This window comes from Oryctolagus cuniculus, chromosome 15 (genome assembly GCF_051225735.1).
Source record: "Oryctolagus cuniculus isolate XC-2025 breed Fujian yellow rabbit chromosome 15, ASM5122573v1, whole genome shotgun sequence".
Classification (NCBI taxonomy): Eukaryota; Metazoa; Chordata; class Mammalia; order Lagomorpha; family Leporidae; genus Oryctolagus; species Oryctolagus cuniculus.
The window spans coordinates 979,699-1,001,547 of NC_142881.1; the positions used below are offsets into that span (position 1 = coordinate 979,699).

Genomic DNA, 21,849 nt, shown 5'->3' on the forward strand with positions numbered 1-21,849 from the left:
ACGCCGCCCTGCTCCCTTGGCGGAGGTCACAGAGGGAACGCTCGGACAGGAGCAGACCCCGCCTGATGGGTGTGTGAGGGTTGAATGGGACCACTCAGCCCCCAGTGCTCAGAGCTGTGGGCCCAGGGAGGGGCGCCCAGGCGTGCGCCGTCCTTGGGGCTGCCCTGTCTCCCAGTCTGCGCCTGGACAGCAGCTGTGTCCTCATGCTCATCAAAAGTGGCTTTTGGGGCCCACGTTGTGGCGAAACAGATTCAGGAGCTGCCTGCAGTGTGGCATCCATGTGGGCACGGGTTCGAGTCCCAGCTGCTCCACTTCCGATCCCGCTCCCTGCTAACGCACCTGGGAAAGCAGCGGAAGATGCCCACGTGCTCCAGCCCTGCCACCCATGTGGGAGACCCGGATGGAGCTCCTGGCTCCTGGCTTCGACCTGGCTTCGACCTGGCCATTGCAGTCATTTGGGGAGTGAGCCAGCGGATGGGAGACCTCTACCTCTCTCTTTCCCTCTCTCTTGAGTAACATTACCTTCCAGATAAGTAAAATAGATCTTTTTTTGAATAGTGGTTTTGTGTCTTCCTATAAACCCTCGCCGTGTCCCGACATTCCCCACCGCCCCCGAGAGCTGCTGCTCGTTTTCACACTGGCCGTTGCGCGTGTACAGACAGCTGTGGGTTTCATCTAAAGATCCTGCTATTTATTTAAAAGGCAGAGCAGCAGTGGGAGATGCAGAGAGATGGAGAGAGAGAGAGAGAGAGAGAGAGAGAGAGAGAGAGATGGGGGAGATCTTTCATTCGCTCACTCTTCAAATTCCTACAGCAGGTAGGGCTGGGCCAGGCCCAGTAAAATGGCTCCCCCACACGGCGGCAGGGACCCAGGGACCTGGGCCATCATCTGCTGCTGCCCAGGGACGTTAGCGGGAAGCCGGACTTGAACGGGCGTGGTAAGTGGTGGCTTCACCTGCTGCCGCCGCCGTCCGCGTGCTTGCCTCTGTCAGAGGACGAACTTCGATTTAGTTTAACCATCTTCGTTTTATTTCCCACTGCCAAACAGGGCAACGCCTCATCCCCGCCGATGGGCGCGCCCGTGGCCTGTGCGGGGTGGTGGGGTCTGTGGACGGGGAACGTGTACACAGATGGACCCTTCAGAGCCACTCTCCTTGGGAGGAGGGAGACAACAACAGGGGAGTGGCTGAGTACTAACACCAGGCCCCTCAGTCACGGCTCTTGGGTGAAGGTTAAAGTGGACGGCGCTCCGCCAGGCCGTCCCCCTCGTCTCCATTTCCCAGGTCAGGAGTGCAGCACCGCCCGGCTCCAGCTCGGTGACGTGGAGCTGCCGCGGGAGTGACTCCGCGTTTATTTTTAGCCTGGCCGGCTGGGCCGGCGGCCTCCTGTTCAACGCCTCGCAGAGCACACTCCACGGGCCCCTGTGGCAGCGTGGCAGCAGGCCGCCTGGCTTCCTAGCGAGCCATCCCATCCGACTGCCCTTCCTGGCGGCTGCACTCGCCGACCAGGCCCCCACCAGCGCCTGGTCCTCGGGGGGGGGCGGGGGGGGGCGGGGGGGGGGGCGGGGGCACGGCTTGTCCTTTCTTCCTGGGATAGAAGTGCACTTCTGCTTCCAGCCTCGGGCACGGCAAGACCTCCAGGAAGCAGCGCCGGGACAGGGACTTGGCTGCCGTCAGCCGGACGGACGCGGCGGACGCCGACCTGCGGACCTGTGGGGGGCTTCCGGGGGAGCTCTGGTGACTGCCCTTGTTGGGAAGGCTTCTTAGCTGCCAGTGACAGGGCCGAGGTCCGGCTGACTGCTGAGGGGCGGCATCGCGGTGCAGTGGCTCGCGCGGCCGCCGGCTTCGCCAGCATTCCTCAGAGCAGGCTTTCAAGTCCCGGCAGCTCCACTTCCAATCCTGCTCCCGGACAACCCCACACGGGCCGGCATTGTGGCAGGCCTGCAGGGCCGCTATCCCAGATGGGCGCCGGTTCGTGTCCTGGCTGCTCCACTTCCGATCCAGCTCTCTGCTGTGGCCTGGGTCAGCAGTGGAAGATGCCCAAGTCCTTGGGCCCCTGCACCCGCGTGGGAGACCTGGAAGAAGCTCCTGGCTTTAGATTGGCCCTGCTCCAGTCATTGCGGCCATTTGGGGAATGAACCAGTGGATGAAGACCTCTCTCTCTGCCTCTGCTTCTCTGTAACTCTGCCTTTCAAATAAATAAATAAATAAATAAACCTTAAGGAAAAAAAAAAAAGATGACGCAAGCGCTTGGGCCCTGCACCCGCGTGGGAGACCTGGATGGAGCTCCCAGCTCCTGCTCTGTCCCGGCCCCACCCCCGTCCTTGTGACCGTGTGGGAGCCAGCCAGTGAGTGGAAGATCGCCATCTTTCTCTCTGTAACTCTTCCAAATAAATAAATATTGAAAAAAAAAAAGACATTTGCAGAAAGAATGTGGGAGGGCTCGGAGAATGCTGGAAAGGAGATGGAGCAAAGACGGCCACACAGCCAGGCAGCCGCCACCCCCACACAGGGTCCCCCTGACACAGGGCCACCCCCACACAGGGCCACCCCCACACAGGGTCACCCCCACACAGGGTCCCCCTGACACAGGGTCACCCCGACACAGGGCCACCTGGGACACAGGGCCACCCCCACACAGGGCCACCTGGGACACAGGGTCACCCCGACACAGGGCCACCCCCACACAGGGCCACCCTGACACAGGGCCACCCCCACACAGGGCCACCCCCACACAGGGCCACCTGGGACACAGGGTCACCCCGACACAGGGTCACCCCCACACAGGGCCACCCCGACACAGGGCCACCTGGGACACAGGGCCACCCCCACACAGGGCCACCTGGGACACAGGGTCACCCCGACACAGGGCCACCCCCACACAGGGCCACCCTGACACAGGGCCACCCCCACACAGGGCCACCTGGGTCACAGGGTCACCCCGACACAGGGTCACCCCCACACAGGGCCACCCCGACACAGGGCCACCTGGGACACAGGGCCACCCCCACACAGGGTCACCCCGACACAGGGCCACCCCCACACAGGGCCACCCCCACACAGGGTCACCCCGACACAGGGCCACCCCCACACAGGGTCACCCTGACACAGGGCCACCCCCACACAGGGTCCCCCTGACACAGGGCCACCCGGGACACAGGGCCACCCCGACACAGGGTCACCTGGGACACAGGGTCACCCCGACACAGGGCCACCCCCACACAGGGCCACCCCCACACAGGGCCACCCGGGACACAGGGTCACCCCGACACAGGGCCACCCCCACACAGGGTCACCCCGACACAGGGCCACCCGGGACACAGGGCCACCCCCACACAGGGTCCCCCTGACACAGGGCCACCCGGGACACAGGGTCACCCCGACACAGGGTCCCCCTGACACAGGGTCACCCCCACACAGGGTCACCCCCACACAGGGTCACCCCGACACAGGGTCACCCCGACACAGGGCCACCCCGACACAGGGCCACCTGGGACACAGGGCCACCCCCACACAGGGTCCCCCCAACACAGGGCCACCCCCACACAGGGTCCCCCCAACACAGGGCCACCCCCACACAGGGTCCCCCTGACACAGGGCCACCCGGGACACAGGGTCACCCCCACACAGGGCCACCCCCACACAGGGTCACCCCGACACAGGGCCACCCCCACACAGGGCCACCCCGGGCACAGGGTCACCCCCACAGAGGCCACCGCCCTGTGGAGTCTGCCTGCGGTCCCGGGTGCTCCTGGTGGGAAGGGAAGCCGGCTGCTGCGCACGGAAGCAGAGGCCGCAGGGCCTGCACGGGGTGTCAGGCACAGCACGGCCGCCCACAAGCGCCCTTCACACCCTGGTAACGAGCCTTTCCCCTCTCTAACTCACTAGGTGTGTTTTGGGGCTGTGTGTCTGCTCTACATTAAGAATGGTATTGCATTACTTTGGCTTCAAAAACGATGGTTAATCTTTGGTCTGTTGAGTATTTTTTTTTTCAATTTTTATTTGTGCATTTGAGAGGCTGAGACACAGAGACACAGGGACATTCAAAGGTTTCCCACCTGCTGGTTCACTCCTCAAACGTCCGCAACAGTGGAGCCTGCGGCCAGGAGCCAGCACGGCCCGTTCCCAGTTCAGTCGCCATTACCTGCTGCCTCCCGGGTGTCCAGTAGCAGGAAGCTGGAATCAGGAGCCAGAGCTGGGGTCCACCCTGGGCTCTCGGACGAGGGACACGGGCATCCTCGGTGCTGGGCCCAGCGTCTGCCTCTCTGGGCTTTTCCTAAGATGATGAACACATTTTTCTCCCCTCACCGTGTATGGAGTGGATATTACGCCATCCTTACCTCGCCAGGAGAAACTCTGCCTGCCTGTAATGTGTTCATCTTCTTTGGAATTTAATTTATTGGAATTTTGTTTCGTATTTTTACATGAACATTCCTAAGTGAACGTGGCTTAATATGCTATTCCTAAATACAGTGTCACCATCTGACTTTAGCTTCAGGGTTCGATCCACTGCGGAGAATGAAGCTGTAAAATCTCCCTGTTTGTGCCTGGAAATAGCAGAGAACTTGTCCCTCCTCTTGGACAGCTGGATTTCACAGCCTGGCTTTTCTACCTTTCTAATTTTTTCTTCCTCTTTGGAATTTTTACCCCCTCATGAGTTTTGGTAAAACATCTTGAGGGGCCGGAGCTGTGGCGCACTAGGTTGGTCCTCCGCCTGCGGTGCCGGCATCCCATATGGGCGCCGGGTTCTAGTCCCAGTTGGGGTGCCGGATTCTGTCCCGGTTGCCCCTCTTCCAGGCCAGCTCTCTGCTGTGGCCCAGGAGTGCAGGGGAGGATGGCCCAAGTGCTTGGGCCCTGCACCCCATGGGAGACCAGGAGAAGCACCTGGCTCCTGGCTTTGGGTCGGCGCAGCGCTGGCTGTTGCGGCCATTTGTGGAGTGAACCAATGGAGGGAGACCTCTCTCTCTGTCTCTCTCTCTCTCACTGTCTGTAACTCTACCTGTCAAATAAATAAATAAAAAATCTAAAAAAAGAAATGCATCTTGCTTACTTCTTATTAAAATAAAGGTACAGATGATGCTTGCATGATTTTAATATTTCTTTTGGATTTTTAATTATGCATTTCACCATTTAAAATGTCACTTACTGGGGCCGAAGTCATGGTGCAGCCGGCAAAACCACCGCCTGAGATGCTGGCATCTCATATGGGTACCGGTTCAGGTTCCGGCTGCTCCACTTCCAATCCCTGTTAATGTGCTTGGGAAGGCAGTAGAAGATGGTCCAAGTGTTTGAGCCCTGAGCCCAAGTGGGAGACCTTGAAGAAGCTCCTGGCTCCTGGCTCTGGCCAGGCTCGGCTCTGGCCATTGAGGCCATTTGGAGAGTGAACCAGCGATAGAAGACCTCTCTCTCTCTGTCCCTCCCTCTAACTCAGTCTTACAAACAAATAAATCTTTAAAAAAGTCATTTATCAACAAAATAAAATTTGAATTCAATGAGGATAATTAATTTCTAATTTGTTTACTTTTCCTTGTTTTTAATAAAAATGTTAGTTTATTAATTTCTCTTTTAAAAATTTATTTATTTGAAGGGCAGAGTTACAGAGAGGGAAAGAGAATTTCCCTTCCACTGGTTCACTCCCCACAGGGCCACAGGGTTGGGCCAGGCAGAAGCCAGGGGCAGGAGCTCCACACAGGCCTCCCACGTGGGTGCAGGGCCCAAGCACTGGGCATCTGCTGCTTTCCCAGGCCACAGCGGGGAGCTGGATCGGAAGTGGAGCAGCCGGGATGCACCCGTTGCAGGGGCAGCTGTACCTGCTACACGGCAATGCTAAACTTTAAAATCTAAACTTTAAAAATGTATTATGGAGCTGGGATTTGCTGGGACGCCTGCATCCCTACCTGAGCGCCCGAACCTACGTCCTGACTCAGCTTCCATCGCAGTTCCCTGGCAGTGTGGACCCGGGAGGCAGCAGGTGCCGGCTCAGATACCGGGCCCTGCCACCTGGTGGGGGCCTGCGTGGAGCTCCTGGGCCTGTGCCACCGCGGTGGGGGCCTGTGCCACCGTGGTGGGGGCCTGTGTCACCGCGGTGGGGGCCTGCGTGGAGCTCCTGGCTCCTCTGCCACCCCGGTGGGGGCCTGCGTGGAGCTCCTGGGCCTGTGCCACTGTGGTGGGGGCCTGTGTCACCGCGGTGGGGGCCTGCGTGGAGCTCCTGGCTCCTCTGCCACCCCGGTGGGGGCCTGCGTGGAGCTCCTGGGCCTGTGCCACTGTGGTGGGGGCCTGTGTCACCGCGGTGGGGGCCTGCGTGGAGCTCCTGGCTCCCGGCTTCGGCCCGGGCCAGCTCTGGCTGTGCGGCATTTGGTGAGTGACCCAGCACAGATCTTTCTCCAGCTCTGTGCCTTGCAGATGAGTCGGAAATGGACAACCACATCACAAGAGCGAGTGTGGAGGTAGTGCGTCGAGCTACGTCCCTGCCCAGGCAGAGGCGGCCGCGGGCCTGCCCATCGCCCACGTCCTACAGGGAACTTCATGGGGCCCGGGTGAGGCTGCACCTCCTGGCCGCCGGTTCGAGTCCCGGCTGCTCCATTTCACGGAAGGATCCGCGGCACTCCTCACTTACTAGAGATTCGAGGGTCTCCTGACGGCAGGCAGGCCGCCCTGGGGCTCCCGACCGCGTCCACCCGGAGGCCGCCCTGCTCACGGCGGTCGCCCGGCCAAACCCAGGCCCTTAGGGCACGAACACGGGGCGCCACACGACCTTCCACGCCAGCCGGAGGGCTGCGTCCTGCCCGCCCGGGGCCCCGGCAGAGCCTACGCTCGGAGAGGGCGCGCGGACGCGGACCGGGGCCACCCCGCGCTGACGCAGCCCGCTGACCCGCGCTGGCCGCTCGGACAGCCCCGGGGGCGGAGCCCCGGCCCCGGCCCCGCCCCCGCCCGCGCCGCAGCCCCGCCCAGCGCCGTCCTGGGCCCGCCCCGCGCACGCGCCGCACGTGCCGCACGCGCCACGGGCCCCCGCGCACGCGCAGCGCAGGCCCCGCCCCGCGGCCCGGGGGCGCCGCCGCAGGGCCCGCCCAGTGCGTCTTGGCCGGCGGGGCGCCGGGCCGCCTCACTCACGCAGCCGCGGCTCGGCGCGCTGGCCTGGCCGTGCGGGCCCTCGGCGCTCCGGCCTCGACCGTCGGAACGCACCCACAGCCCGGCCGCGCTGCCGGCCCCGGCGCCATGGCTCAGAGCGGGGCCCCTGGGCTGCAGGAGGAGAACCTTCAGGGTGAGGCCTGGGGAGGCGGCGGGGGCGGCGCGGGGAGGCCCTCGCAGCGGGGCCGGGCGGGTCGGACGGGACGGAGAAGCCTGCGTTCCGCGGCGCGGGACCGCCTGGAGTCGCGCCCTGGACCCCCGGCCCCGGCTCGGCGGAGTGGGGTTTCGGGGTCTCTAACGTCCGTGCCCGGGAGGCTTTCCTGGGGGAGGGGCGCGGGTCCGCGGCGGCTCGCTTGGTGCCCACGGTGCAGGTCGTCCGTGCGCTACAGAGACCCCACGGTGCAGGTCGTCCGTGCGCTACAGAGACGCCCACGCGGGGAGGGCGGCGGCCTGCGCGTGGGTCCGCGGGGCGCGGGCCCGACCTCTGCGGCCTGCGAGGGGCGGCCGCCGCGCAGGGGGAGCGCGGGAGGAGCGCACGGAGGCGGATGCCGTCTGCTCGCCGCTCCGCCGCTGGAGAGCCGGGCGGCCGGGGTTGAGAGCGCTGGGGACGGGGCGATGGGCCCCGCAGCGCCCGGGTCTCCTGGTTCTCGAGCCCTGCTTTGGAACGGCCCCGTTTTGAGCGCCGTAACGCAGCGATTTCGAAAACTGCAGTGACTGACAGTGCCGCCGTGACGTAGCCCGGGGTTTCGGTGCAAAGCGAGACCCCAGGGGTGCGCCGTGGCCGCCCCGCCCTGGCCTCTGGCTCTCCCGTGCCCTGCGCACACCGGCCTGCTCGGTCCCGGCCAGCGTCCGATGGCGCTTTCTCAGTGTCCGAGAGAGGACGGCTGCACCGGGGCAAACTCACTGCGGATCCTGCGGGCCTGGGCGTACGTGCGGCCGGGCACTCGCTCGCTGCCCAGCCCAGCGCCGTCACGTGGGGCCTCGCAGCTGCCCAGGATATGTAATCCCTGCCTGCCTGCGAGGTTTGATCGCCTCTTGTTTACCTCTGGCCCGCGGGCAGGCCCAGCGCCGGCCCAGGCGGCCCTCCCTGGGCCCGGGCAGCAGGCTCGGGAGCCCTGGTCCCCGCTGCCCGCGCTCCGGGCGCCCGCCCTGCCTTTCCTGTGCTCTCGGTGTTCTGCGGGGGGGGGGGGGGGAGTCGCATTTTCCTGGGGGGGGGGGCGCGTCGGGTCCATTGCCCGGGGGTCTCAGGCAGCCGGGTTCTGGTCTCTACATCGCAGGAAGGTTCAGAGGTGAAGTGGGAAACAAGGCTGCACGGTGGGTGAGGAAAGACGGGGGACTCGGGAGCGCCGGCGGGGAGCTTGAGCCACGTGACTGGGGCGCTGGTAGAAGCCCGCAGCCTGAGTTCTTACGTCCAGTCGTGCCAATCCGGTCTCTTTCCTCTCCCCGCTAATGGGCTTTTGAATGGAAGAACAGGACTTCTGCAGCCCACCCTCGGGGAGAAGCACTGTGGGGCCTGGGGCTCCGGTCCCTTCCAGGCTCAGCAGCTCCCTTGCGTCAGGCTTCCCGGGGAAGTGCACCCCCCCCCCCCCCCCCGTCCCTCTGCAGCCCCGTCTCCCGTCTCAGAGCCCCCGGCTGTGCACCGTCTCCGTGGGGCTTCTGGGTGTGCAGTGGGTGGCACAGGGATTCTGAACTCGGGGACAGGCCCTGGGGCGACTGTCCCATCCCAGATGCCACGTGAGGTTCGGGGGCTGGCTGTGGCCACGGAACCAGCACCGGGGGACGGGGGCCTACAGGGTTACCCCGGCTCTGACAGGGCAGCGGGGTGGAGGTCCGACGAAGCTTGCTATTTTAACAAAATGGAAGAATAAGTGGAACCTACGAAGTGGCTTCAGAACTCTGAAGAGCTGGGTCGTATTGAGTCTGTGGTTGAGGGGGTTTACATCCGCCTGCTGTGTATCTTGTTAGCAAAGTCAACCAAAAACTAAAAAACAAACCTTGATTTATTTGAAAGGCGGACGACAGACGATTGCTTGCCAAACAGCAGCCTGGGGTGGCTGGCCGGAGCCAGGAGCTCCGTCGGTCTCACGCAGACACAGGGCTCGGGCCGGGCCGTCGGTTGCCGCCTGCCGGGGCAGGAAGCTTGGTTGGGAGCAGGGAGCCAGTACCAGACGTGGGTGCTGAAACCTGCGCCGGGGGGGGGGGGCCTGCCAGCCCCAACCACGCAAGCCTGGCTAGAGACTTCTAGAATGAGGTCCCTGGGTCCTGCCTTTGCGGTCGGTCGGTCGTTGGGAATACATTGTGGTTACAGTTACCAGGAGACACTGAACTGGATGGCACCAGTGCCCAGCTCAGGAAGCGAGGGGGTTAGCGGCGGCCTCTCACTTGCAGGAAGCACCTTCTCAGGGAGTTGCTACAGGTTAATGATAAAACTCCTGTCCCTTAGTAAATCATTTCCTGAAATACAACTTTTGAACCCAAAGTTTTTGTTTTCTGAGTTTGTTTATTTTGAGATTTGGAGACGGAGCTTCCGCCTGCTGCTTCACTGCCCAAATGCTCACCACAGCCGTGGCTGGACCAGGACAAAGCAGGAGAGCGGACTCGTCCAGGTCTCCCTGCCGGGCGGAGGCACTCCCCTGCCTGCTGGGCTGTGGCCGCGGCCGGAAGCAGCCAAGACTCCACTCTGATGGATGGGGCGTCCAAGCAGCGCCGCAGCCGCGTGCTGCACGCCCGTGCGGGGTGACGGGAGAGTGCAGGGCCTCGGGTTGAACGTCCCCTCCAAAGTTCAGGTGTGTGCTTTGATAGTTGGAGTTGATCGAGGGGGCTGGCGCTGTGGCGTGGTGGGTAAAGCCGCCGCCTGTGGCCCCGACATCCCCTGTGCATGTCCTGGCTGCTCTGGCTTCCTGCTGATCCACCTGGAGAAACAGCAGAGGTGGCCCCAGTGTTTGGACCTCTGCCACCCATGGGGGAGACCTGGATGAAGCTCCCGGCTTCAGCCTGGCCCAGCCTTGGCTGTTGTGGCCCTTTGGAGAGGGAGCCAGCCGAGGGAAGATTCTACCTCTGATTCTCTCTGCAACTCTGCATTTCAAATAAATCTTTTAAAGTCAGCGAGGCCTTGAGGGTTCCTCCTTACCTGTGGGTCCGGGTGCCCTGCTGGAGGGGCTTGGTGGAGGGCACTGGCTTGGACTGCTGACCCCAGAATGTGAGCAGCGTCTCGTCTCTGGTTTCTGTGAAAGCAGCACCGTCAGGGACGTGCATTGGCCTCCCCGTGTGAGAAACTCCCGCTGCCTCTGTCTGCAGTTCCTGGCCCGGAGCTCCAGTGGTGGTGAGACGTGAGCGGTGAGCAGGCTGCCCGAGACACGCATCTCATGGCAGTGCCTGGGTCACGCCCAGCTCCGCTTCCCGCCACCGCACCCTGGAGGCACCACGTGGGAGACTGGAACTGAGTACCGGCTCCTGACTTTGGCCTGGTCTACACCTGGCTGTTGCTGGCACTTGGGGACTGAGCGTCACGTGGAAGGTCTCTTCTCCCTGCTTTTCAGAAGTGGAAATGAAGGAACAACACTTAAAAGGAACAGCTGGGGACTGACTGGTGCTCCTGGAGCCAGCACATGAGGCCTTGGGAAGAGAGGAGGAGTGGAGGGAGGACACTGGCAAGGCCCCAGGGAGGGGCCTTGGAGGCCCACGGAGCTTCAGAGTTTGTGGGCACATCCCTGTGGTGGCAGGGTGGTGTGCCCTGCAGTGGGGGCGCTGGCCCCTCCCTCACTCCCGAACTGTGTCCTTCCTGATAGAGTACTGGGCCTGAGGGTCGTGGGGACCCCTGGGTGTGTAGGTGGCAAGGCAGGAGTGTGGTAGCCTGGCACCCCGTTTGCAGCTGGTGTCTGTAGGGGGCATTTGCCGCTCGCTCTAAGCGGTAGCAGGATTGAGTTGTTGGGACAGTGGCGGGTGTCAGAACCTTGCTTGTTGGTGTGGGGGAAGGAACCCCACGTTTGGTGCCAGGGTGGAGCTGGAGAAAGGACCACTCCCCTAGAACTGCGTACCTGTCAGTGTCCAACCTGGGCAGTGTTCGCTCAGGTAAATGGAGAATCTGCGTAACACAGCGGACCCAGGGAAACAGGAGCCAGAGGCCGCGGCCCGGGGAGTGGCTCCGCGTTCAAGGGGCCACCGTCCCCAGGCCGGGGAGACTGGAGTGCTGCAGATCCCGGGCCCGTGTGAATTAATGATGCCCCACGTGGGCCGGGCCAGCGCGGGGCAGTGCAGGCAGCTGCACAGAGAAGGCGTGGGGCTGGGGCTGGTGACCGTGTCTGCTGCAAACCCACCCTGCATTCCCAGGCCTGCCTTTGGTGCTTTTTCGGATGGTTAGGCGCGCTCTGTGCACAGGGCCAGGCCTGCCTCCCCCAGAAGAGGTGCTGTGGCATCGGGAACTTGCCCTGCTTCCCTGTGCTGCGTGGTGCTGCGTGGGTGTAGCACAGGCACAGCTGGGTGATGGTTGCTGTACTTAATGGTAGTGCCTGCAGAATTAACTTACTCCTTTCTAGTATGACTTTTCTCCCGATCTTCTGTAGTCTGCCTCCGTCTTCTCCCTACTGCAGCCCGTACCTCTGTGTGCCGCCTGCATTACCTGTGAGCAGATCTTTGCTATACAGTCAAGCAGACGTGTGACACGGCCGCCGTCTGTCTGTGTGCTGGATTGACGAGGGGGCACCGCAGTGCAGGGGAGCGAGGCTGTCCCGTCTCAGGTCGGGTGGGGTGGCACGCAGCTTCCCGTCTCAGGTCGCGTGGGGGCAGCACGCAGCTGTCCCGTCTCAGGTCGGGTGGGGGCAGCACGCAGCTGTCCCGTCTCAGGTCGGGTGGGGGTGGCACGCAGCTGTCCCGTCTCAGGTCGGGTGGGGGTGGCACGCAGCTTCCCGTCTCAGGTCGGGTGGGGGCGGCACGCAGCTGTCCCGTCTCAGGTCGGGTGGGGGTGGCACGCAGCTTCCCGTCTCAGGTCGGGTGGCACGCAGCTGTCCCGTCTCAGGTCGGGTGGGGGTGGCACGCAGCTGTCCCGTCTCAGGTCGGGTGGGGGCGGCACGCAGCTGTCCCATCTCAGGTCGGGTGGGGGCGGCACGCAGCTGTCCCGTCTCAGGTCGGGTGGGGGTGGCACGCAGCTTCCCGTCTCAGGTCGGGTGGCACGCAGCTGTCCCGTCTCAGGTCGGGTGGGGGTGGCACGCAGGTGGGTGCGTGGGGGAAGCAGCCACAGGGGAGCATCACGTGCGAAAGGCTCTGCGCAGGGAGCACACAGCCGTGGTGCAGGCCGAGGTCCAGGTGACCCACAGTCATGAGAAGCGAAACCCTCATTAGGAGTGAGACGCCAGTGGGCACGGCGTGTGGCGCAGAGGGCAAAGCCGCCGCTGCAGTGCCGGCCTCCCATAGGGCACCAGTTTGTGCCCTGGCTGCTGCACGTCCAGTCCAGCTCTCTGCTGTGGCCTGGGAAAGCAGCAGAAGATGGTCCAAGTGCTTGGGCCCTGCACCCACGTGGGAGACCTGGAAGAAGCTCCTGGCTTCAGATTGCTGAAGCTCTGGCCGCTGAGGCCAGTTGGGAGCTCTCTGTTTCTCTCTCTCTCTCTCTGCCTCTCTTCTCTCTCTGTGTAACTCTTTCAAATAAATCCATAAATCTTAAAAAAAAAAAAAAAAGTGAAACGGCAGGTAAAGCGCAGGGGCTCCGCGTGAGGCGCCGCGGCCCCGTCGGCTGTGTGGGAAAGTGGGACCATTTGCTCATAACCCGAGCACACGTTACTTTTCAGCCCAGTAATCCTCCTGCTCAGTAGGTGCCCAGCCGAAGCCCGTGCAGGCGTGCACCCTGGACAGGTACCGAACCTCTGTCTGGTAACGGGCTGCCTGTGCACGGGGAGTGAGGGCGAGGCCAGCCCAGGCTGCGTGGGGGTGTGTGTGCTACGGACATGGGTCACTGTGTGTCGCCGGGGAACCTCTTGGGAATGGAAGGCCTGCAGGGGTACACGTTCCAGTCCCAGGCTGGCTGCATTCCAGCCACGCCCCCTTTCCCTCCTCGTCCCGCAGGCTCCTGGGTAGAACTGCACTTCAGCAACAATGGCAACGGGAACAGCGTCCCAGCCTCCGTTTCTATTTATAATGGTGACCTGGAAAAAATACTGCTGGACGCCCAGCATGAGTCCGGACGGAGTAGCTCCAAGAGCTCCCACTGTGACAGGTAGGCGTGAACAGGCCGCGCGTGGCAGGGCTGCTGCGCTGGGGAGATGGTCCATGGATCAACGGGATGCCTGGATTCCAGGATAGGGGGCTGCACTCGGGAACAGCTCTGATGTTGGGACTGCGCCCCCTGGTGGGGAAGCTGACCTGGGGCTGTCTGTGGGGGGACCAAATAAAGCAAAGGAGCCCCCCGGAAACAGCGGAGCCCCGCCCTTCTCGCAGCTGCAGTATGGTCGGTCTCTAGGAACACACGCCTCTGCGGGTCCTGGTCAGGGCGGGGCCGAGTCACTGGTCTAAAGCTGGGGTGCTCCCCAGAGCCGGGAGGCAGACCACGGAGCTGGCGGCGGCAGTCAGCCCCCCGCCTCTTCTGGGGGACACCCGGTGGCTGACTTGCTCCGCTGTCAAGACGGAGGAGTTCGGTCCTTGCGAACGGGCCCTGCCTCTCTGGTAGCATGTTGACGTGGCCGTCTGTTCTTCCATTCTGTTCACACCTTCCCAAGCCCGCCGCGCTCGCAGACACCGCAGGACACTACCAGAGCTTCTGAGACGGACACGCACAGCACCGGGGAGAAAACCAGCTCCCAGGTAGGCTCGGGAAGGGGCCGCAGCCTCGGAGGCGCTGAGCGGGACAGGCCTGGCTCTGAGGGGCTCTGGGTGGGATGTCCCCAGTAGAGGGACATCACTGAGCTGACCACGGAAGGCGTGGAGGGAGGAACGTGGAGCGTGGGTGCCCTGCCACCATCCAGGGACTCCCGGCAAGCGAGACAGCGTTCCCTTGTGCCTGCGGCCCGGGGGAGGTCGAAGGGTGGCAGGGAGCCCCCTGCTGGGCGCGTTCCCTCCGCTGTTGGTTGGCCGATTGGGCCTCACTGGCTGTCAGTTACCTCCTGCTGTGGCTCTGGGCGTCCTTCTCACTCCAGACACCGGGTCCTTCCTGGCACCCAGCGCGGGGCTTAGCACTGGCAACTAAGCGGCCGGAGCCCAGGGTGAGACCGCTTCACCAGCCTGAACTCAGCCTGGTGCACCAGGCGCTCGGTGCTGTTGTGGGCGGGGCTGCAGACCCTCTGAAGGCTGAGTGTGAGCCCCAGGTCTTTCTGGGGTTTCGGGCCACGAGCGCAGGGCTGTTCAGTGTACCCAGGAGCGCAGTGCTGTGTTCAGTGTACCCAGGAGTGCTGTGTTCAGTGTACCCAGGAGCGCAGGGCTGTGTTCAGTGTACCCAGGAGTGCTGTGTTCAGTGTACCCAGGAGCGCAGGGCTGTGTTCAGTGGTACCCAGGAGTGCTGTGTTCAGTGTACCCAGGAGCGCAGTGCTGTGTTCAGTGTACCCAGGAGCGCAGTGCTGTGTTCAGTGTACCCAGGAGTGCTGTGTTCAGTGTACCCAGGAGTGCAGTGCTGCGCTTGTCAGATGCAGTGTGTGTGTTCTGAAATGGTTTGTCTGTAGTGACCCCAGAGCTGGGGGGGAGGCGGGGCTAGCAGGCAGTTGGTACCCTGGGCGCTGGCCGGGGCGGCGCCCCTGGCACGGGCAGACTGAGTGGCAGGAGCCGGTTGTGAGGCCCGAGTGCGGCTCGGCGGACCCACGCTGTGGGTGTTCGCATTGTTTATTTCCCCTGCTTTTAAAAAGGAATTCATGATTAGATGGGGAATTTTGAAAATGCAAAAAGAAAAACACCTACATTCCTGCATTTAAAATCCCTTTTAATTAGTATTTTGTACAGATACCTGATTTTTTTAAATGCAGCTTAAACCGCGGTGGTCTGTAGACCTCTTTGCTTTCCGCGTCCCACGGGAGGACCTTCCCCTGCCTGTGCCTCCACGCGCGTCTCTGGCGGGCTCGCGTCACGGGCCTCCCTGGAAGCGCGGCTGCCGCTCCTGGCGCCACCGCCATCCCGCTGAGTCCAGGCTGGGCGCTCTGGGCAGGACCTCGCGGCGGGTTCTGTCCGCTCGTCCCCCGGGCCGCCACCGCCTGGCTCCCTCCGAGCTTGCCGGCCTGCCGCTGGGTGCAGTGGACGCTGTCGCTTGTGGATGTGGCGATTGATCTGCTTTTCCGTTTTCTCTCAGTCCGAGGAGGATTTCATTGAGAGAAGGAAAGAAGTGGAAAGCATCTTAAAGAAAAACTCAGACTGGATATGGGACTGGTCAAGCCGGCCGGAGAACGTCCCCCCGAAGTGAGTCTGGGCTCGGCTGGCGGGCGCCGGGTGCGCAGGCGCGGGCTGACCTCCCTGTCCCTGCAGGCAGCTCCTCTTCAGGCACCCGAGACGCGCGGCCGCGCTGAGCATGCGCAACACGAGCGTCATGAGGAAGGGGGGCGTCTTCTCGGCGGACGTGCTCAAGGTCTTCCTGCCGTCGCTGCTGCTCTCTCACCTGCTGGCCATCGGGCTGGGGTAGGTGCGGCCCGCGGCCCGCGCGGCCTCAGCCCTCGGGGCCAGCTCCCGGCTGTGCCGGCGGCGTGTCCACACAGCCTGTGTCCCCACCCCGCACACCTGGCCGTGCCTCCTGTCCCGCGAGGACGTGGCGTCCAAGCAGGGGGTCCTGTCTGCCTTGCGTGCATCACGCGTGTGGTGCAGCCAGCCTCCCTCGCGCACAGCACGTGGCGCCTGCCTGCGCTCAGCTGGCTCCCCCTGCTGGACGGCTCGGCCACTTCATCCTGGCTGTAGCCTGTGACCCCGACAGGCCGGCGCGGCTCCAGTCCCTGCTGGTCTCCCTGGGAGGGGCAGGCGATGGCCCAAGTCCTTGGACCCCTGCCGCCCACACGGGAGGCTGGACTGAGCTCCACACTCCAGATTGGGCTGTTGCAGGCATCCGGGCAGCGAACCAGTGGGTGCAAGATGTGTGTGTGTCTGTCTGTCAAAGAAAAGATGGATATAATTCTGACTTCAGCTCGAGCAGCGCGGCAGAGCGGGGGGTTGACGGGACCCCCAGCTGCGCTCTCCCTCGGGCTCGCCCAGTCTGGTGTGCGCACGTGTTCCGTCTGGGCTGGCCCGAGCGCGCGTGCCTGGGGCAGGGTGCAGAGCCCCTCCCTTCCCCCACCCCGTCCCCGTGGCCAGCGAGGCCGTCTGTTTCCCGTCCTGCGGGACCTTGTGGGGCTGTCCTTCCCCGCCCGTGGAGATGACTTCTGGCCAGGGCCATGCACCCCTCCTCCTGGCTCCCCTGGCAGGCACCCCTCTGCTTCCTGGGCCGCAGCTGCTGTCCGCTGGGTCGGGGTCGCCCGCCCGCCCCTCCCCACGCTGCTCCACGGCTCTGGCAGAGCTTTCCGGAGTCACCAGGCTGCGCCCGTGTCACCAGGGAGTCCGAGTGTCATTTCCGAGCTTTCCGTACAGCTGGGGGACGGTCCCCGGAGGCAGGTTCCATTACTGGACAGGCCGTATCGGGACGCAGCTCTGTCCACGGAGCCCGGCGGTGCCAGCAGCTTCCTGTTGACGCGGGGACAGAGCCCGCGCGCGCTCCTGCAGGCCCGGGCGGCCGGGCTTCTGTGCTTGCCCTTCCCTGAAGAGCCCTCCTCGTGCCTCCCCGGGTGGGCACCCACCCGCTCCCCCACGCCCTGGGCGCCTCTCCCCAGGACTGAGGGCAGAAGCTGGTAGGTGGCTCAGAGTGAGGCCGGCCCGCCCTGCTGGGCGACTTGGCCTGTACCCGGCCGCGGCAGGCACTAAGCAGGGCGCCCGCCTGGCGCAGGGTAACCGCGCTGCCCTGTGCCCAGCTGGCGCTCGGTGGGGGTTCACAGGAGAGGCGGCCTCACGTCCTGTGTAACAGATCTAGGCGGTGCCGCCACGGGCGGGGGACTAACCGCCTTCTTTCCCGCTCAGCATCTACATCGGCCGGCGTCTGACCACCTCCACCAGCACCTTCTGAGGACGTGGACGCGCACGTGCACGTGGACGTGGCCCTCGCTCACCCGGGGGTCGCTGCGGCTGCGCGGTTCCCTGAGTGCAAGAACGGACGCGGGCCGTGCGGGAACCGATCAGTGCGCATGTCAGGCTGATGAGTACCGCCTGCACCGGTCTGGTTGCCAGTTTTCTTAGGATATTAGGTAGAAATATCTGGTAGGTAGTTCTAATACTCAGCCATGATGTCCTATAGCATGAGAAGTGGAGCTGACACGTGAATCCAGTCAACACGACGTGCAGACGAGGGAGTGATGTGGATGGGAAATCAGCACAGCAAGGGGTCTGTCTAGAACAGAATCGTGGCCTTACATTCACACTGTTGTAGGAAATGTGCTGCATTTAATGGATAAGGTCGTCTACTGAAGACACTTGATTAAGCTCATTGTTGCTAAGTCATGCTTAGACACGGGGTGGGGGCAGGTGCAGCCCCACCCCGTGCTCCGTCGGCCAGGCGCTGCTCCCTGGGCGCTGGGGTCGGCCGGGTGCCCTCGCTTCTCCTCCTGCACTGCTTTGTGCTTGACCCCGGTGTCCTTGTAAAGCAAATCTGTCTACTTTTAAGAGACTGGAAATAGAAAAAAATAAATGTTTGCCAAACCTTCAGAGGGTACTGTGTTCATGTGCAGTTTCACATCGACATCAGGAAGCCAGGCCCGTCCTCCCTTCTCCGTCCTGCATTAGTGGGGCTCAGGGGGCAGGGGGCCGGGGGCCGGGGCTGGAGCAGCCGGATGGGCGGGCTCTCTGGAAATACAGACGAGTGACACGACCCACCTGTAGGAATCTGCTCTGAGTATCAGACTCTAAGAATTTCAAAGTGACAGGTTTGGGGAGGAGTATTTTGGTGCTGGGGCTGGGCCAGCGCTGTGGTGTAGCGGGTGGGCTGCTGCCTGCAATGCCGAAATCCCATACAGGCACCGGTTCGAGTCCTGGCTGCTCTGCTTCCGATCCAGCTCTCTGCTGTGACCTGGGAAAGCAGTGGAAGATGCCCAAGTCTCCTGGCTTTAGACCGGCCCAGCTCCGGCCATTGTGGCCAATGGGGAGTGAACCAGCGGATGGAAGATTCTCTCTGGCTCTTTGTAACTGCCTTTCAAGTAAATTTTTTTTTTTTTTTTTTTTGACAGAGTGGACAGAGAGAGAGAAAGGTCTTCCTTTGCTGTTGGTTCACCCTCTGATGGCCGCCGCGGTTGGCATGCTGCGGCCGGCACACCGCGCTGATCCGAAGCCAGGAGCCAGGTGCTTCTCCTGGTCTCCCATGGGTGCAGGGCCCAAGCACCTGGGCCATCCTCCACTGCACTCCCTGGCCACAGCAGAGAGCTGGCCTGGAAGAGGGGCAACCGGGATAGAATCTGGCATCCCGACTGGGACTAGAACCCGGTGTGCCGGCGCCGCAGGCGGAAGATTAGCCTAGTGAGCCGCGGCGCCGGCCTCAAGTAAATCTGGTGCCAAAACTGAAATCCATGTGTGCAAGTTTTCAAAAGGTTAGAAGTGAACTCTGCCTGCGTGGGTTAAAGCAGTTCCTTGCCCTGGTTTTGTGCTGAGGCAGCGCCCTCACGGATGGACCCGTGAGCTGCAGCTCATCGCAGGGCTCCCAGCGTCTGCAGGAGCAGGAACCTGGGCCGAGCCGGACGCAGGCACAGGTGATCCAGCGAGGAGCGCGGGCGTCTCCGCTGCCCCCACCTCCGTCGTCCACACTGCGTACGGCACCGGGGACAGTGCAGAGCATCTGAGTGTGGACCACAGGCTTCCCAGGAAGCCGAGTGGCTTCTGGGGTGCGCTGTCAGTACGGTGGGGTGCAGAGGAAGTGGGCCTGGGGACGGACACGGGGTCCGTTCCCTCCCACAGACGCTGTCCTGCTCGGCTGCACAAGTGAGAAGCTGGCAGTGCCACTTTAGTCTGCTGGCCACACAGCGCCCAGCCCTGCCCAGCTCAGACCTGGGGGGGCTGGCATTTGGCACAGGGGTTTTGGCGCAGCCTGGGACACCTGCCGCCACACCAGAGCGGCCAGGTCAGGTCCCTGCTCCACTTCGGACTCCAGCTTCCTGCTGCTAACGTGCCCCCTGGGAGGCGGCGGCCATGGCTGCAGCGCCGGGCTCCCTGCCCCCTCGGAGAGGACGGGGTTCTGGCTTCCTGGCTGTGCCTGGCTGTGCGGGACCTCTGGGTGAGCCAGTGGATGGAACGCTGCCTGCTTTTCAAACAAGCAGAGGTTAAACCACCAACCTCCAGACAGCTACGGGGACCCCGCAGCAGAACCCAAGGCAGAGTGGGCGCGCGAGGGTCGCGCGTGGCTGAGGCGTGCGTGCCCGCACTCTGCATCGCTGGCGCTGGGTCCCACTAATGCTTCAGACCCTCACTGAGTGAAATCCACCGGGAACCCTCAGTGGGAAGGGGGCTGGCTGAGCTGCGGGGGGGGTGGGGAGGATGCACGGCCCCCGTGAGCGCCAGCGTCTCCTGCTGTCCGTCCGTCCGTCCGTCCGTGCGTGCGTCCGGGGGTCAGCAGTTCTGCAGCCAGCTGACGGCAGGCGCGGGAGGCAGGGGCAGAGCGCGTGCACTGCGGGTCGAGTTGCAGGTCCGGCAGGGACTCCTGCTGTGCGCATGCATGTCCTGTGTGTGAGTACACACGTGTCCTGGCTCTGCGTGCATGTGTGTCCTGTGAGTATGTGTGTGCCCTGTGTGAGTACATGTGTGCCCTGGCTCTGTGTGTGTGCATGTGTGACTACATGTGTGCCCTGTGTGCATGTGTGTCCTGTGTGAGTACATGTGTGACCTGGCTCTGTGTGCATGTGTGTCCTGTGTGAGTACATGTGTGCCCTGGCTCTGTGTGTGTGCATGTGTGCCCTGGCTCTGTGTGCGTGCATGTGTGTCCTGTGTGAGTACATGCGTGCCCTGGCTCTGTGTGCATGCGTGTCCTGTGTGAGTACATGCGTGCCCTGGCTCTGTGTGCATGCGTGCCCTGTGTGAGTACATGCGTGCCCTGGCTCTGTGTGCATGCGTGCCCTGTGTGAGTACATGCGTGCCCTGGCTCTGTATGCGTGCATGTGTGCCCTGTGTGAGTACATGCGTGCCCTGGCTCTCTGTGCGTGCCCTGTGTGAGTACATGCGTGCCCTGGCTCTCTGTGCGTGCCCTGTGTGAGTACATGCGTGCCCTGGCTCTGTGTGCGTGAGTACATGCGTGTCCTGGCTGTGCTGAGTGCACCCCGACAGCAGTGAGCCCGGCCAACAGGAAGATCCTGGTTTCCGACAAGCACGAAGCCCACACGGGACCCAGGCGCCAGTGGCCAGAACCGGGACACCGAGTGACCCCGACTGTGGTGTTGCAGGTGTCCACAGTGGAACCCAGTCACACGGCAGGAGTGACAGCCATGCACCCCCGACCCATCGGTGGGCTCCCGAGTGGGCCGTGCGGCGTGAGACACGGGTGTTCTCGGGGTCACCTACCACGTGGGCTGCGAGGCCACCCCATCGCCTCTACCCCGTGAGGCAGCAGCAGGGAACGGGGACGCAGGGCGAGGCCCAGGCAGAGCGGCCCAGGGCTGGGGAGCCCCGGTGGGGGGGGTGGCCGGGGACGCCGTTTTTGCCACCGAGCACCCACGTAAACTCTTCAAAGGAACACGTGAAGAAAATAAGCAGACCTACCTCTTCCCTGCAAGTGTGGTCCCGGGCTAGCGGCATCGCAGGGGCTCCTGGGAAATGGGGTCCTTTCTCCTGGGACGTGGGGTGACGGATCCCCGGCAGCCCAGCCGGCAGGCGACTGTGACCGGCCTGGGGAGGACGGTGGTGAGGGTCCCGGCGCGAGCGAGGTCTGCGCGTCCTCAGGTCGCAGCTTGGGCAGGAGGGCTGCTCCCGAGCCAGGGCCGCGCCCGCAGCTCCAAGAGGCGCAAGCACAAGTGTCCCCCCACCCCGATGGCGCGCACGCGGCCCCGAGGTCCCCTCACCCCGACGGCGCGCACGCGGCCCCGAGGTCCCCTCACCCCGACGGCGCGCGGCCCCGAGGTCCCCTCACCCCGACGGCGCGCGGCCCCGAGGTCCCCTCACCCCGACGGCACGCACAGCCCCGAGGTCCCCTCACCCCACTCACCCCAGGGCACGCACGCAGCCCCGAGGGTCCCCTCACCCTGACAGCATGCACAGCCCCGAGGGTCCCCTCACCCTGATGGCACGCACAGCCCGAGAGTCCCCTCACCCCGATGGCACGCACGCAGCCCTGAGGGTCCCCTCACCCCACAGCACACATGCACCCCCGAGGGTCCCCTCACCCCACGGCACACACAGCACCGAGGGTCCCCTCACCCCGACAGCACGCACAGCCCCGAGGGTCCCCTCACCCCACGGCACACACAGCACCGAGGGTCCCCCCACCCCGACAGCACGCACAGCCCTGAGGCTCCCCTCACCCCGACGGCGTGCACGCGGCCCCGAGGTCCCCTCACCCCGACGGCACGCGGCCCCGAGGTCCCCTCACCCCACTCACCCCACAGCACACATGCACCCCCGAGGGTCCCCTCACCCCGACGGCACGCACAGCCCCGAGGGTCCCCTCACCCCACAGCACACACGCACCCCCGAGGGTCCCCTCACCCCACTCACCCCAGGGCACGCACGCAGCCCCGAGGGTCCCCTCACCCTGACAGCATGCACAGCCCCGAGGG

The 21,849-nt window shown here is 63.8% G+C and overlaps 1 protein-coding gene and 2 long non-coding RNA genes across 4 annotated transcripts; 1 reads left to right on the forward strand and 2 right to left on the reverse strand.

Annotated features, from left to right (window-relative positions):
- Positions 1-1,378: 1,378 nt before the first annotated feature.
- On the reverse strand, positions 1,379-6,950 carry LOC149121883 (uncharacterized). Of its 2 annotated transcripts, none has more exons than XR_016221400.1 (2): positions 6,615-6,950; positions 1,379-2,186 (listed from the first exon to the last, which is right to left on the reverse strand). It is a non-coding gene; the product is annotated as an uncharacterized LOC149121883 (long non-coding RNA). The 2 variants fall into 2 exon arrangements; XR_016221401.1 differs by lacking the exon at positions 1,379-2,186 and adding an exon at positions 3,979-4,274.
- Positions 6,951-7,067: 117 nt separating this feature from the next.
- Positions 7,068-17,806, forward strand: BNIP3 (BCL2 interacting protein 3). Its single transcript, XM_051830100.3, has 6 exons — positions 7,068-7,259; positions 13,181-13,331; positions 13,831-13,915; positions 15,384-15,490; positions 15,557-15,706; positions 17,126-17,806. Exons 1-6 carry the CDS (start codon positions 7,214-7,216, stop codon positions 17,169-17,171), a joined length of 585 nt encoding a protein of 194 aa, XP_051686060.2. The 5' UTR covers positions 7,068-7,213; the 3' UTR covers positions 17,172-17,806.
- LOC149121884 (uncharacterized) lies at positions 9,109-10,391 on the reverse strand. The gene is made up of 2 exons (XR_016221399.1): positions 10,257-10,391; positions 9,109-10,038 (listed from the first exon to the last, which is right to left on the reverse strand). It is a non-coding gene; the product is annotated as an uncharacterized LOC149121884 (long non-coding RNA).
- Positions 17,807-21,849: the final 4,043 nt, after the last annotated feature.